The 17,159-nt window shown below is 41.7% G+C and overlaps 1 protein-coding gene across 1 annotated transcript in view; it reads left to right on the forward strand.

Annotated features, from left to right (window-relative positions):
- Window positions 1-15,380, forward strand: part of LOC135546459 (membrane-associated phosphatidylinositol transfer protein 3-like) — a 156,586-nt gene extending 141,206 nt beyond the window's left edge. The window contains exons 14-20 of the mRNA XM_064974895.1: window positions 4,583-4,699; window positions 5,149-5,297; window positions 5,571-5,720; window positions 7,616-7,799; window positions 8,144-8,272; window positions 8,515-8,905; window positions 11,586-15,380. Of these exons, the coding sequence (XP_064830967.1) occupies window positions 4,583-4,699; window positions 5,149-5,297; window positions 5,571-5,720; window positions 7,616-7,799; window positions 8,144-8,272; window positions 8,515-8,838 (1,053 nt within the window). The 3' untranslated portion in view covers window positions 8,839-8,905; window positions 11,586-15,380. The remainder of the gene's footprint in view (window positions 1-4,582; window positions 4,700-5,148; window positions 5,298-5,570; window positions 5,721-7,615; window positions 7,800-8,143; window positions 8,273-8,514; window positions 8,906-11,585) is intronic.
- The last annotated feature ends 1,779 nt before the right edge of the window (window positions 15,381-17,159 follow it).

Raw genomic sequence — 17,159 nt, forward strand, 5'->3', positions numbered from 1 at the left:
GATTTGATTTGGGATTTGAATATGATATCTGTTATAGCCGTATTGTTATACAGTCTCCTGGTGTCCTGTATAGACTTCATCTGGGCACTGCCAGCTCATCCAGGGAATAGTGATACCATTCAGAGGGCCCTACCTGGCATCAGTGACGCTGTGACTTCAGTTCACTATCCTAGTAAGGGGCTCTTTGTCTCTGATGGAGTGGGGCCACCGCTGTAAGACAGGGGTCTGCCTCTCCTCTCCATTTCCTCCTCTCAGTGTGTGTCTGAGGGCAAGGTGAACTCACCACTCACCCGGTGTGATAGCGATATGTTCTGCTATTTTCTCATGAGACAGGCATTCATGCAGAGCGATTCAGCAGTGACCTGTAGTAGAGACATGTGGCCACTGTCCAGGTATTAGAATCAATCTTGCCTTTCAGCCTATTCACAGACAGTGCTGCAGGCATGCCAGTGTGTGTGTGTGTGTGTGTGTGTGTGTGTGTGTGTGTGTGTGTGTGTGTGTGTGTGTGTCATGCTGAGATGCCACAGCTTCAGCATGGCTCAGTACTGGCAAAGATTAATTATTGACAAACTTAATCAAAATGCAAATTGTGTTGTGTCTGGAAATGTTTAATTGCTTCATTAGATGACATTAGCTGGGGTCCCACTATTCATGATACAGGGACTACTGTTTTTCCTTTAGATTTTGTAACCAAACAGTCAATTTGGGGTGGCAGGGTAGCCTAGTGGTTAGAGTGTTGGACTAGTTACCAGAAGGTTGCAAGTTCAAATCCCCAAGCTGACAAGGTACAAAACTGTCGTTCTGCCCCTGAACAGGCAGTTAACCCACTGTTCCTGTCATTGAAAATAAGAATTTGTTCTTAACTGACTTGCCTAGTTAAATAAATAAATTGCAGGAATTCCAATCACTGTCCTTGGTGCTGTCTCCACTAATTGTTTACCATTCACGTGGTAAAGTCAGTAACAGGCCATATAATTGGCGATGGGAGGCTTATCTTATTATAACATTTGGGCAATGTCCAATTGTCCATGGCTCGAACATGTGAATGCAACGTGTGTAGTCGAATATTTCCATGTTGAAGCCAATAAAAACCAACTAGATAGGCTACATGTTTGTTATAACGAGGTTGTATTGTAGGGTTACTGTATGTTATAACTAGGTCTATTGTAGGGTTACTGTATGTTATAACTAGGTCTATTGTAGGGTTACTGTATGTTATAACTAGGTCTATTGTAGGGTTACTGTATGTTATAACTAGATCTATTGTAGGGTTACTGTATGTTATAACTAGGTCTATTGTAGGGTTACTGTATGTTATAACTAGGTCTATTGTAGGGTTACTGTATGTTATAACTAGATCTATTGTAGGGTTACTGTATGTTATAACTAGATCTATTGTAGGGTTACTGTATGTTATAACTAGGTCTATTGTAGGGTTACTGTATGTTATAACTAGGTTTATTGTAGGGTTACTGTATGTTATAACTAGGTCTATTGTAGGGTTACTGTATGTTATAACTAGGTCTATTGTAGGGTTACTGTATGTTTGTTATAACTTCGTCTATTGTAGGGTTACTGTATGTTATAACTAGATCTATTGTAGGGTTACTGTATGTTATAACTAGGTTTGTTGTAGGGTTACTGTATGTTATAACTAGGTCTATTGTAGGGTTACTGTATGTTATAACTAGGTCTATTGTAAGGTTACTGTATGTTATAACTAGGTCTATTGTAGGGTTTCTGTATGTTTGTTATAACTAGGTCTATTGTAGGGTTACTGTATGTTTGTTATAACTAGGTCTATTGTAGGGTTACTGTATGTTATAACTAGGTCTATTGTAAGGTTACTGTATGTTATAACTAGGTCTATTGTAGGGTTACTGTATGTTTGTTATAACTAGGTCTATTGTAGGGTTACTGTATGTTTGTTATAACTAGGTCTATTATAGGGTTACTGTGTAGTGTTTAATAAACCATCTTCAATGGATAAGACAAGCATCCATGCCTCCTGCCCGAAGAGCCCTTTAGGCCCATGTGTGCACACATTGCCTTTTATGCCCATAATACGAGAGATGCGATGTGTGATTTCACGCTTATGAGCCAATCCTACACTGAACAAAAATAGAAACACAACATGTAACGTGTTGGTCCCATGTTTCTTATCCAGAAATGTTCCATATCCACAGAAAGCATATTTTGCTCAAATGTTGTGCACAAATGTCTTTACATCCCTGTTAGTGAACTATTCTCTTTGCCAAGATAATCCATCCTCCTGACAGGTGTGGAATATAAAGAAGCTGATTATACAGCATGGTCATTCCACAGGTGCACCAACACAATGGCACAGAGGTCTTACATTTTGAGGAAGTGTGCAATTTGCATGCTGACTGCAGGAATGTTCACCAGAGCTGTTCCCAGATAATGAAATATTAATTTCTCTGCCATAAACTGCCTCCAACGTCATTTTAGAGAATTTGGCATTATGTCCAACCGGCCTCACAATGGGTTTTGGCAATTTGAATGCACAGAGATAACGTGACGAGTTCATGAAGCCCATTTTTTTAGAGGTATTTGTGACCAACAGTCCCAGTCATGTGAAATCCATAAATTAGGCCTTAATTTATTTATTTATTTTGACTGATTTCCTGATATGAGCTGTAACTCAATAAAACCTTCAAAATTGTTGCATGTTGCGTTTATATTTTTGTTTAGCATATTTAGAAATAGTGTTGTTGTTTTAAAATACAGATGGATTGTTTTCCATTTAATTAGATCAGAAACCAAGCTTACTAGAAAGATTCACCATCCATAGATTTAGGTTGAGAAAACCTACGTGCTTCGAATGCAATGCAATTTTGTCTGCTATTTCTGAAGCAGATGGTTTTGTGATGTTTATAAAACATTACATTTGGGAGCAGTATAACAGCATTCTCTTTATATTGGATCTTTATCCAGCTCCTGTGAAACGTTTGGATGTGTGTCAAACCCTCCATAGTCTAAGTTGCATTGACTGTATAATATGCCCACGGGGAGGAATCATGGTCCCTGTAACTGTATTTAGACAGCCTATTTTAAACAACTTGTTGTTTCATTTTTTAGTAGAATGATATGCTTTTTAGGCCTTATCAATAGCCTAGTGAATTTAATCTTGCTTATTGACTATGTTTGACACTGTGAATGCTATAACTGATGTCTAACAATGTAGTTCCATTTTAAAGAAATGCAATGAGAACATTGTGGACTGCAAACATTTCAATATATGTAACGAATATGGAGCTGGCTATTTATCCCACTAGGTTATAGCGGACTAACACTTGAATTGGAGTTGATGAAAACACAATACGTAAATAAACAACTTGAAGCAACCACATATTTAGCCATTGAGCATGTTCTGATTAGCCAGTGAGGCGTCAACCCTCGACACACACACCTTGTTTATTCATCAAAACCCAGCACTTTCGCCCCACCGCCAGCTACTGCTCCCATAATTCCAGTTGTGAAAATATTAAAAATATTTCTGACACACACCCGCACCTATAGTGCTTACAACCCTTAGAAATTACCCTCTAAGTGTTCCTGAAAGTTTCCTTCAGTCAAACCTGTCCCCAATTATTCTATCTCCAACCACCTGTGGTTGTTAGGACTGAGGTAATGCAGCATGGCGTTACTGTAACAGAGCCAGGGAACTACATCTGTAAACTCCTCTGCTTTCATTTGTCATTAATATCCCACCAGCTCAGCAATGAAGTGGGTTTGTGTCCCAAATGGAACGCTATTCCCTATGTTGTGCACTACTTTTGACTATAGCCATATGGGCCCTTGTCAAAAGTAGTGTGCACTACATATTGAATAGGGTGCCGTGTGGAGTTAGAGGACTTCTCCTTAGCTCAGCTCATTTAGGGTTATTCACCCTGCTCTTTGAAATGAGATGTAGTGAAGGGGAACCAGAACCACACTGCTACTGTAGCCAGGCTTCATGGAGATTTGACACCCTCTTTTGGTAAGGTCCTGTAGTGCACACTTCTGAGACTCTTTCACCACACGTTTCAAATGTGATGCATCAAAACAGAGATAAATTGTAAAATAGTGCTATTTTTCATCCTTCTTTTGACATCCCATTTCCTCCTGCCGATGTAAACACTACGTCTGAGGAGGAGTCATGCAGAAAGTAATGAAAGACAAATACGAAGTCCCAAATGGCACTTTATTCCCTTTATAGTGCACTACATATGACCAGGGATCATAGGTCTCTGGTCAAAAGTAGTGCACTATATACGTAATACACTCTTAGAAAAGAGCGTTCCAAAAGGGTTCTTCGGCTGTCCCCATAGGGTAAACCTTTTTGGTTCCAGGTACGACCCTTTTTGGTTCCAGGTAGAAACCTTTTCGGTTCAATGTAGAACAGTCTGTGGAAAGGTTCTACATGGAACCCAAAAGGGTTCTATCTGGAACCAAAAATTATTCTTCAAAGGGTTCTACTTGTAGGTTCTAGATAGCACCTTTTTTTCTAAGAGTGTAGGGTGCCATTTGGAATGCACAAAAACTAAAGAGAAGTGACAGTAAATCTCTTCTCCTCATGCAGAATGTGACTGGCAACCACAGGGTGAATGATATCATCGCCACAGAGGAGGGACCACAGACGCTGGTTGGTCGGTTCATGTACGGCCCACTGGACATGGTGACTCTGACTGGAGAGAAGGTGACGACACAACACAAGACACTGCATCTCAGTGCAAGAGCCTCACTGCAGTACCTGGTTCAAATCTAGGCTGCATCACATCCGGCCGTGATTGGGAGTCCCATAGGGCGGCGCACAATTGGCCCAGCGTCGCCTGGGTTTGGCCGGGGTAGGCCGTCATTGTAAATAAGAATTTGTTCTTAACTGACTTGCCTAGTTAAATAAAGGTTAAATAAAATTTTAAGAAATTTGCAAACACTATTTGCCCTATTTAAAACACTAGAGTTGCAATACTTTTAAAAGTGTCTGCATTTCAATAAAGTGAAATGTATACTTCTCTTATGGTGGTCTGACAAAGGAATTTGCTTTGACAGAGATCAACACTAAAGTTTATTGAAGGAAATTCAATTGCGGCCCTGAACCGTACGTATCATATCATCTTATCATGAATCTATCTTGTCCTCTCCCAGGTGGACATTCTCCTAATGACCCAGCCCCAGTCCGGCCGCTGGGTCCACTTTGACACAGAGGTGACCACCAGTAGTGGCAGAGTGGTCTACACCATCCCCAAGAGCAAGAAGCTGGCCACCGGGGTCTACCCTATCAAAATGATGGTCAAGTAAGCAACAACTCCTTTTTATTCCTTATTGAGATGCAACCACAGCATGTTTGTTATAGTATGTTAGAGGTTTATCAGTAATGAAATGGATGCGGGTTGGGACGAGTTCCCATGAAAGTGGAGGAATACTGAATTGAATTACGGCCCATATCAGTGATGGAGGTAAAGTACTGTGAAGCTCTAACAGTGTACTCACAGATTGTTGAATAACAAGGAGCCCCAGAGGTGCCTACAGTAGCAATCATCCTCCCCCTCTCTTTACCTCCTACCCAGGGGAGATCAGACGAGTGCAGAGGCCTACCTGACGGTGCTGCCCAGGGGGATGGAGTGCGTGGTGTTCAGCATCGATGGCTCCTTCGCTGCTAGCGTCTCCATCATGGGCAGCGACCCTAAAGTCCGCCCCGGAGCAGTGGACGTCGTCAGGTAACTCATGCGTGCGAGTGTTTGTATGTTTGTGAATGTGCCTTCCAGCTTTTGTTTGATTAAGGAGCAGTTCAAGCAGAGAGAAATTATTAATGGAATGTAAATGATAACTCAATTTCAATGCCTACAAGTCATCTGTTCAGCTCAGAATATGATCTTAGTATTTTGTCACATTAAAGGGAGTTTGAAGGAAGTTGTTAACTAGTGTTACTGCAAATGGTAACTAGAATTTTGTTACTTGAGAGCTTTATTCTAAAATGGATGAGAAACCAAAAAGATCCTCATCAATCTACACACAATACCCCATATACTGACAAAGTGAAAACAGGTTTTTAGATTATTTTGCAAATGTATAAAATCTAAAAAAACAGAAATACCTTTTTTACATATGTATTCAGAATCTGTGCTATAAGACTTGAAATTGAGCTCAGGTGCATCCTGTTTCCATTGATCATCCTTGAGATGTTTCTTCAACTTGATTGGAGTCCTCCTGTGGTAAATTTAGTTGATTCAATGTGATTTGTAAAGGCACACACCTGTCTATATAAGGTCCCAGAATGTTTTGGTAAATATGAAATGTGAAGTTAGTTGTCTAAAATTGGATCTGAGTAAAATCCAGACCTTGCCTTGTAACTAGTTACGCCCAGAGGATTGCCCTAAAGGGGGTTATGCCCACTTCTGACACGAGGGTATAAAACGTGTGAGTAAAGAATTTACAGATGAGACTACGTGACCCAAGCTGCAGCCAAGGTCTAAAAAGTCAACAAACCCAGAACGCAACACAAGTTTGAAGACAAAGAAATATTTTTCTACCCAAGCTACAGATAAGTAGCTGTGTCTAAGCGGGTGAATTCAAGCCGGACCCCCTAGCATCCAATCCCAGCGAATCGTGGTATCGAAACGGTTTTATTCCTATGCTGTGAGGTCTGAGCTACAGAGCTGTCTGTCCTCAGAAGACCCCTTCCAGAGAAAGGGGTGAGGGAACAGTAAAGAATCCTCGGAGATCTTCCCCACGTAATTACATCATTATATTCTGACCCATAAGAGCGGCAGTTTGGGGCAAGGCTAGGGTTAGAATAGCATAGCTGACAAATTCACCCAAATGTATATTTCTCTCGTGTACTTTATTTTTCCTCTCTCTCCAACACCTAGAAATAAAACACACAGAACAAAACATAGAATGCCCACCCCAACTCATGCCCTGACCAAACTAAAATAGATACATAAAAAAGGAACTAAGGTCAGGACGTGACACTCAGACCATGAGAAACAAGATTCTCTGGTCTGATGAAACCAAGATTGAACTCTTTGACCTGAATGTCAAGCATCACTTCTGGAGGAAACCTGGCACCATCCCTACGGTGAAGCATGGTGGTGGCAGCATCATGCCGTGGGGATGTTATAGCGGTAGAGACTGGGAGACTAGTCAGGATCGAGGCAAAGATGAATGACTCCTGTGGCGGGCCGGGTGCAGTGCGCGCTAACCAAGGTTGCCAGGTGCACGGTGTTTCCTCCAACACATTGGTGCGGCTGGCTTCCGGGTTGGATGCGTGCTGTGTTAAGAAGCAGTGCGGCTTGGTTGGGTTGTGTATCGGAAAACGCATGACTTTCAACCTTCGTCTCTCCCGAGCCCATACGGGAGTTGTAGCGATGAGACAGGATAGTAGCTACTAAAACAATTGGATACCACGAAATTGGGGAGAAAAAGGGGTAAAATTTAAAAAACAATTATTAGCTTTGTCATTATGGGGTGTGTTGCTTGATAACGGAAAAAATAATTTATTCAATTTTAGAATAAGGCTGTAAAAAGTAAAGGGGTCTGAATACTTTCCGAATGCACTGTACCTTTAACTTCCTTCATACTGGACATAAGAAATAATTATCTTTGTGTCCAGACACTGGCAGGACCTGGGCTATCTTATCATCTACATCACAGGGAGGCCAGACATGCAGAAGCAGCGCGTGGTGTCATGGCTGTCCCAACACAACTTCCCCCAGGGCATGATCTTCTTCTCTGAGGGCCTGGTCCACGACCCACTGAGACAGAAAACCATCTTCCTCAGGAACCTAGTGCAGGAGGTATATTACATACATGATACAGTGGATATATCTCAACTCCTTGTCTTTGTGTATATCTTCCTCTTTTTCTTTCTCTTTTTCTTTTTCTCACCCCGTCTATATATATCTCATTCTCTTTTTTCTCTCCCTTTCTTTCTCTCTCTCTCTCTCTCTCTCTCCCTCTTCCTCTATTTCTCACGCGCACTTCCTTGGTTCTCACATTAACATTGACTGTGGGCCTCCATCCCTCTCTGTCTATCTCCCTTCCTCTTTCTTTCTTTCTTTCTTTCTTTCTTTCTTTCTTTCTTTCTTTCTTTCTTTCTTTCTGTCTCTCTCTCTCGCTCTGTTCTCTCTCTCTCTGCCAGTGTCACATTAAGATCAACTCAGCCTATGGCTCCATGAAGGACATCTCCGTGTACAACATGCTGGGTCTGAGTCCTTCACAAATTTATATTGTGGGCAGGCCTTCCAAGAAGTACCAGAATCAATGCCAGGTAGACATCAGGGGACTGTACACTCCTCTTCTACTTTTCTTTAACCATCAAGCTAATGGCATTGACTCACTAATAGCTATCGATTGTGTTTTGATGTATCTATTCCGGTCTGTCTGTGGCTTTTGTTCTTTCCTGTCACTCTCCATCTCTCTCTACCTGTTTAGTGTTCTATTCTTTATCTAACATGGCCAATCTCACTAACTCTCGTTCTCTCTCTCTCTCTCTGTCTGTCTTTCCCATAGTTCCTAAGTGATGGCTATGCAGTGCACCTCTCCTCACTGCAGTTTGGCCACCGGACCAGACCCAAGAAGACCTCCTCGGTCCGCATGGTCCTGAGGAAAGGCTCCTTCGGCCTCTCTGCCAAACCTGACTTCCTGTGTAAACGCACCCACCTGAGGAGAACCATGTCTGTCCAGCACCCTGACCCTCCCTGCACCCCCAACCCTAAGCCTGAGCGGGCCCAGAGCCAACCAGAGTCTGATCAGGATCCCGGGGGAGGAGGAGGGGGCGGCGGCCATGGTGTCTGGGGGCGGGCCTCCATACACCGTGGAGATGCCACACCCTGACAGACAGAGAGTAATGGAGGGAAGATGGACAAGGAGGAGGACAAGGGTCTCGTTGTCCAGGGCCAAGGTGAGAACTCACACTTAAAGGGTTTAAATTGCCCTATATTATACTCCTACAACTATATGATCATACTGTCTCTCTATAATAGCAAAAAACTAAAAAACAACCCCCCAGAACGTATTTCTGAGTTGTTGTACTTGAGGCTGTGAAAATATATTGTCTCTCTTCCATTGTGTAATGGAAGAGTAATTAACTTTACTGCAGCATAGTAGCAATTATGTCATGTGAATAAATGATTAATTCTGAATAATTTAGACATTCACCTTTGGTTCTTCAGCATTGTGTCCTAAGCCTTTGAGAACACAAGGCTTTGTAACGCTTTCACTCCAACACAGATTGATTTGCTTTGCTCATATTGTACTCTGGTGCAGTCAATAAATGTTCACCTTGATTTTGTTATGTTTTGTGGCGCGAGGGTCATCACAGCTGAAGTAGGTGCTGCAGGCATTATGATTTATACAGCTAAACAGAATAATAACAGCTTTACTGTCTGAGAGGAGGAGAGAGGGGGCAGAGAGGGAGAGGAAGAGAAGAGAGAGGGAGAGAGAGACTGAGAAATTGAAACATGGAGAGAGAGGCTGCAGTCAGAAAGATGGAGAGAGATGAAAGAGAGAGAGGGATGGAGAAAGAAAGCGAAAAGGAAGAAATCGAATGGGGAGACCAGACAGAGAGAGCAGAGATCAGTCTGTATTCTCTCTCATAAATATTCATGAAGGAACCTGCGGTAGCTGTGCTATTATTAGGAACAGCTCCTTTATTTTCAACGCTCACTGCCTCCTATTCTCCCATTTTACGGAGCCGCATAGAGGGCCTGATGAGCTACAACTGGAGTGTCCAATCAAGCACGAAATCCACTCATTTCTAGATTTGGGAATAGTGTTTCTGCAATTACGGAGATTGGAGTGTGGGTGCTGTCACTTCAGTGCGCCTGTAGGAACTAATCTAGTTGGCTTTTGTTGGTAATGATAATACACAGGTGTATAGGATAATTCACTGTTCACTTATACAGCTGTCGTCGGGAGTTTTAATACTTAGGTTGGAGTCATTAAAACTCATTTTTCAAACACTCCACAAATTTCTTGTTAACAAACTATAGTTTTGGCAAGTCGGTGAGGACATCTACTTTGTGCATGACACAAGTAATTTTACCAACAATTGTTTACAAACAGATTATTTCACTTATAATTCACTGTATCACAATTCCAGTGGATCAGAAGATTACATACACTAAGTGTACTGTGCCTTTAAACAGCTTGGAAAATTCCAGAAAAGTATGTCATGGCTTTAGAAGCTTCTGATAGGCTAATCGACATCATTTGAGTCATTTGGAGGTGTACTTGTGGATGTATTTCAAGGCCTACCTTCAAACTCAGTGCCTCTTTGCTTGACATCATGGGAAAATTAAAAGAAATCAGCCAAAACCACAGAAATAAAATTGTAGACCTCCACAAGTCTGGTTCATCCTTGGGAGCAATTTCCAAATGCCTGAAGGTACCTCGTTCATATATACAAACGACAGTACGCAAGTATAAACACTATGGGACCACGCAGCCGTCATACCGCTCAGGAAGGAGACGCCGTCTGTCTCCTAGAGATGAATGTACTTTGGTGCGAAAAGTGCAAATCAATCCCAGAACAGCAGAGGACCTTGTGAAGATGCTGGAGGAAACAGGTACAAAAGTATCTGTATCCACAGTAAAATGAGTCCTATATCGATATAACCTGAAAGGCAGCTCAGCAAGAAGCCACTGCTCCAAAACTGCCATAAAAAAGACAGACTACGGTTTTGAACTGCACATGGGGACAAAGATCGTTGAAGAAATGTCCTCTGGTCTGATGAAACAAAAATATAACTGTTTGGCCATAATGACCATTGTCATGTTTGGAAGAAAATGGGGGATGCTTGCAAGCCGAAGAACACCATCCCAACCGTGAAGCACGGGGGTGGCAGCATCATGTTGTTTTGCTGCACGAGGGACTGGTGCACTTCACAAAATAGATAGCATCATGAGGTAAGAAAATTACGTGGATATATTGAAGCAACATCTCAAGACATCAGTCAGGAAGTTAAAGCTTGGTCGCAAATGGGTCTTCCAAATGGACAATGACCCCAAGCATACTTCCAAAGTTGTGGCAAAATGACTTAAGGACAACTTAGTCAAGTTAGTGGAGTGGCCATCACAACGCCCTGACCTCAATCCCATAGAAAATTTGTGGGCAGAACTGAAAAAGCGTGTGGAGGCAAGGAGGCCTACAAACCTGACTCAGTTACACCAGCTCTGTCAGGAGGAATGGGCCAAAATTCACCCAAATTATTATGGGAAACATGTGGAAGGCTACCTGAAACGTTTGATCCAAGTTAAACAATTTAAAGGCAATGCTACCAAATACTAATTGAGTGTATGTAAACTTCTGATCCATTGGGAATGTGATGAAAGAAATAAAAGCTGAAATAAATAATTCTCTACTATTATTCTGACATTTCACATTCTTAAAATAAAGTGATGATCCAAACTGACCTAAGACGGGGAATTTTTACTAGGATTTAATGTCAGGAATTGTGAAAAACTGAGTTGAAATGTATTTGGCTAAGGTATATGTAAACTTCCGACTTCAACTCTATATGGCTTTGGGCTTTGATTGGAATAGGAACTACTAAACTAAACAAATCTTTCTTTCTTTTCAGTGTTGTCACCTATATTGGATCTTCTGCTGGTATCAGTTGTGTTAACCTACTGCTTGGCTGCTTGGCCCTCTACACATCTTCAACAGCTTCTCCATTCCCAGGACTCATGTCTAATATTCCTCAAGCTTTCACCTAATGCTTGAAACAGCCATGCATTCATCCTAATGCGGCCTCTCAAGCTCAAATTATGTCCAAGTTTTTTCAGTGGCAGTGCTATTGAAACAGTATGTTGTTTTTTGTCAAGCAAAGAGAGAGACACTTTGGTCATTTGTATCATGGTGCAGAAACACTTGCTGCAGAACAGGAGATCAACACACAGACGCCACCACAGTCAAATGCTAGAAGACTCCCTCTCGTCCCCCACTGGGAATAGCAACAGAGGAGATCCTGTTTAAACCTATGGAGCAATGTTCTAGCCCAAGCAATATACCATCAGGAGATGTTCCAGACAGTGTGTTCATTGACCTGTTGTGTTGACAGGTGGCAGAGCTACACTAACAGACTCCTGCAATTATCCTTTATATACATAGGACAGACACCTTGTCCCTCTCTATGGTCTGTGTCCCCAGGAGTGCTGTGGGCCTCTGGCTGCTTCACACTGTGGACATTAACCTTATGTTCCTCAGCCCGGCTGACCTGACCTAACCCCACTCCAGCCTCAGCCCTATAACCATCCATCCATCTCTCCCTCTCTCATTCAGTTAGTCAGTGAGGCAGAACACGGCTTCAGACAGCAGCCTGATAGGGGGTCCATGGCCACTGAACCGACGACAGAGTGGACAGCCGAAAGCTGCTCTGTCTTGCACTATCCAAGTACTACAGTATACCGCGGTGCTTGGTGTTCTGTAGGTCTGAATCCTAAAGGAATGTGTTGTATCTCAGCACACTCGCTGCAGGCTATGACAATGCCTGTGGAATGCTGTTACTCCTGGTGGCTCAGATTCAATAGTGGGATTTGCTGTTGTTGTGATCTTATATCTGACTGCAGATGTGGAACTACATGTTTTACTCCTCTGTCAGGATCCTGGGCATGTATGGATGGACTGAGTATGATGTGCTTTGTAAAGCTGTTTGAGGGAATGGTCGTACTGATTTGACCAAAATTCTTTACAGGGTTGTGATGAGATAGACTCAGACATCAGAGTAGTCATGACGACCTCACATGAGGAATGATGAAACAACTGATTGAATATTGTTATTGTTAGAAGTCTAAAACGTGGAACTGACGCTGAGAAGTGAATATGTTCTATGAACGCTATATCTTTCAATAGATCCTAACTTCCTGTCGGGTGAAATAACATCATTCAGAATGTTCTAGCTTCCATCCATTTTAGGAAAGCTACATCTTGAACTGTAAGGGTCGTCGTTGGGACTAATGAAGGGGTGTGTCTATTGATATGAGATACCATGTCATCATATCTACTGTACTATGGTGGGTTAGGAAAAGATCTGACCACTCTGTGCAACTCACATATTTTTCTATAATGAAAACTGTGTACAGAAATATTTTAAAAGTGTGTTTTTTTAACATGGTTGTTTAACGTGACCGATAGTTACTTTTGCCTTAAATTGTATTTTGTTGTTGTGTGGAATTATGAAAATTACATTATTATCCTAATTGCTTGACCAAAGTAGGAGTTTGACATTCATGAGAAAGTGTGTTGTATCGACTTGATATTTTGTCTTGTATACATTTGAAGTATATTCTGAAAGGGAGTCATGCGTCATGCATGCACTGTGAGTGTGTGTTATTGTGTGTGTGTACGTTTCTGTATATTCAAGTATTAAGTATTTATGGTGTAAATACCTGTAGCTCCAATATGCTCCTGAGCACGACAAGTAAAGACCATGTATTCTGGAGGGAGAAGTCAAAGGTTGGTCAGTGTTGCCTGTACTTCAAGGCAGGAGTAGTAGTGTGTTCTTCAAGGCAGGAGTAGTATTGTGTTCTTCAAGGCAGGAGTAGTAGTGTGTTCTTCAAGGCAGGAGTAGTATTGTGTTCTTCAAGGCAGGAGTAGTATTGTGTTCTTCAAGGCAGGGGTAGTAGTGTGTTCTTCAAGGCAGAAGTAGTAGTGTGTTCTTCAAGGCAGGAGTAGTAGTGTGTTCTTCAAGGCAGGAGTAGTATTGTGTTCTTCAAGGCAAGAGTAGTAGTGTGTTCTTCAAGGCAGGAGTAGTAGTGTGTTCTTCAAGGCAGGAGTAGTATTGTGTTCTTCAAGGCAGGAGTAGTAGTGTGTTCTTCAAGGCAGGAGTAGTAGTGTGTTCTTCAAGGCAGGAGTAGTATTGTGTTCTTCAAGGCAGAAGTAGTAGTGTGTTCTTCAAGGCAGGAGTAGTAGTGTGTTCTTCAAGGCAGGAGTAGTAGTGTGTTCTTCAAGGCAGGAGTAGTATTGTGTTCTTCAAGGCAGGAGTAGTAGTGTGTTCTTCAAGGCAGAAGTAGTAGTGTGTTCTTCAAGGCAGGAGTAGTAGTGTGTTCTTCAAGGCAGAAGTAGTAGTGTGTTCTTCAAGGCAGGAGTAGTATTGTGTTCTTCAAGGCAGGAGTAGTAGTGTGTTCTTCAAGGCAGGAGTAGTAGTGTGTTCTTCAAGGCAGGAGTAGGAGTGTGTTCTTCAAGGCAGAAGTAGTAGTGTGTTCTTCAAGGCAGGAGTAGTAGTGTGTTCTTCAAGGCAGGAGTAGTATTGTGTTCTTCAAGGCAAGAGTAGTATTGTGTTCTTCAAGGCAGGAGTAGTATTGTGTTCTTCAAGGCAGAAGTAGTATTGTGTTCTTCAAGGCAGGAGTAGTATTGTGTTCTTCAAGGCAGGAGTAGTAGTGTGTTCTTCAAGGCAGAAGTAGTAGTGTGTTCTTCAAGGCAGGAGTAGTAGTGTGTTCTTCAAGGCAGAAGTAGTAGTGTGTTCTTCAAGGCAGGAGTAGTAGTGTGTTCTTCAAGGCAGGAGTAGTAGTGTGTTCTCATATGGGTCAGATTTAACACAAGTGTCTCACCAAGAATTGCTCTGGCAAGGTTTTTATAACTGTTGAGAAAGAGCAAGAGCTTTTAGAGTTGTCTCAGGGTTAAGCTTCAAACCCCATTGACTGGAGAAGAATCCTCCCCGTTGGCAGGAACCCAGAAGCATAGAGAGAGTGAGAGTTAGTTATTTGCTTTCCTCTTTTATTGAACCACATAGAGTAACACACCTTCGGGCCAGTACCTAAGCTTACTAAACTAATGACAGAACAGTAGCTATATTTAAAACATGTGAATGTAAAAAAGTTTCTGTATCCCCATCCCTATAATAATGTCAATAACATACCAGCAACAATGTCCTGGTCTGGGTGAATACTGTTTGATAGGATGATATACACTTTGACTTGTGATTTGTATCTTGATCATGACAATGTCATCTGATTGTGACGATGTCTTAACTTAACCCATCAATATAATGTGTTGTACACTGTATGGTACTCACTGTATTTTCAACGACACTACCATTGGGTGTTGTACAGTACACTATTTACAGTAATTCTGATTTCAGCTGGCCTGTTTCCTATAAAATGTGGTGGGAAGGGCAAAACAATTGGCATTCAATATTTTACATAATTTATGTGAATTAAATGATATTTCTTTATTTATTGTCATGCTATTCTATCTTGAGGAAAACTGTATGGTCAGAGTTACACTGCTGCAGAAATCAAATTGAACATGTTGTACAGTTTTAATGTAGTGGAAACATTTGTTTATATGATATAGTTTCCTGTAATTGTGTTATTGGACTTCAACCATCTCTCACTATCCTGTCAGTAATAAAAAATGAGCACAGACAAACACTCAATTTGGTTCAATGCTCCTTGATTAATTGTCTCCTCCAGCTCTAAGAATCAGTCCTGAGAACTTCCTCCCATCATTCTAATGACTCCATCAAGCCCATAATCACACAGCTTTGTGCAGACCTCTTCTTAATATTTATACTAATCCACAGCTATTTGGAAAGCTTTACCAGATAGCCCACATTGTCAAACTTAACCTTGAAATTAAACCCCTCGCAGTCTTATTTTGACTTCCTGTGTCCTTATCCTTGTTGTTATGAATCTCATTGTTATGAATCTCAAAAGTTAGTTCACAGGAAGTCTGTAGAAAGTATTGCCTACTTTTTGACATCATTTGTCATACTGCCAAGCCTCTCTGGCCTGATCAATATCTAGAATGAAAGCTTTCCCTATAAGACTCATGTAGTCATTGTCACTGGTAATTTCAAAGTCAAACAAACATTTACTTCTCCATCAAATACACTCTGAGGCAAAACAAAAGCTTTCTAGACTTGATAGTATAGGGATTATGATGACTGCAACTCTATGTATCCTCATTCACAGTTACCAGGCCTACAGTATGTAGTAACTATTGTTCTTCTGAACAGTTTATTCGAGTTCCACCATTACCTCTCTTCTTCCACATAAAGAATTCCCTTAATTGTAAAGGCTTTTTGAAGCCTGGCAGGGTTGTTCCTTTGGGCTATGATAGGAGTCGTGACTTCCATCTCATTCAGTTTGATTAATTGCACTTGATTTCTTTGGCTGCAAAGCTATTCCCTTAAATGGTCGACAACACAGCAGAGGGCCATCATGCCATGCAATCACTTTGAAATATGGCTCACACAGCGGGAGAGAGGGGACTGGAAAGGCAACAACATACTCGACACACAACCTCGTCTCAGCACATACAGTACCAGTAGAACCACATACTCATTCCAGGGTTTTTCTTTATTTTTATTATTTTCTACATTGTAGAATAATAGTGAAGATATCAAAACTAGGAAATAACACTTTTGGAATCATGTAGTAAGCAAGAAAGTGTTAAACCAATCAAAATATATTTTATATTTGAGATTCTTTAAACTAGCCTCCACCCAAAAACAGAAATACCTTATTTACATTGGTATTCAGACTCGAAATTAAGCTCAGGTGCAACATGTTCCATTGATCATCCTTGAGATGTTTCTACAACTTGATTGGTGTCCACCTGTGGTAAATTCAATTGATTGGACATGATTTGGAAAGGCACACACCTGTCTATATAAGGTCCCACAGTTGTCAGTGCATGTCAGAGCAAAAACCAAGCCATGAGGTCGAAGGATGGTCGATGGACACTCTGACAGAGCTCTAGAGTTCCTCTGTGGAGATGGGAGAACCTTCCAGAAGGACAACCATCTCTGCAGAACTCCACCAATCAGGTCTTTATGGTAGAGTGGCCAGACGGAAGCCACTGCTCAGTAAAAGGCACATGACAGTGCACTTGGAGTTTGCCAAAAATAACTTAAAAGACTCTCAAACCATGAGAAACAAGATGCTCTGGTCTGATGAAACCAAGATTAAACTCTTTGGCCTGAATGTCAAGCATCACTTCAGGAGGAAACCTGGCACCATCCCTACGGATGGCATGGTTGTGGCAGCATCATGCTGTGGGGATGTTTTTCAGCGGCAGGGACTGGAAGACTAGTCAGGATCGAGAGAGATCCGTGATGAAAACCTGCTCCAGAGCGCTCAGGACCACAGACTGGGTCAAAGGTTCACCTTCTAACAGGACAACAACCCTAAACACACAGCCAAGACAATCT

Source organism: Oncorhynchus masou, chromosome 9 (genome assembly GCF_036934945.1).
Source record: "Oncorhynchus masou masou isolate Uvic2021 chromosome 9, UVic_Omas_1.1, whole genome shotgun sequence".
Classification (NCBI taxonomy): domain Eukaryota; kingdom Metazoa; phylum Chordata; class Actinopteri; order Salmoniformes; family Salmonidae; genus Oncorhynchus; species Oncorhynchus masou.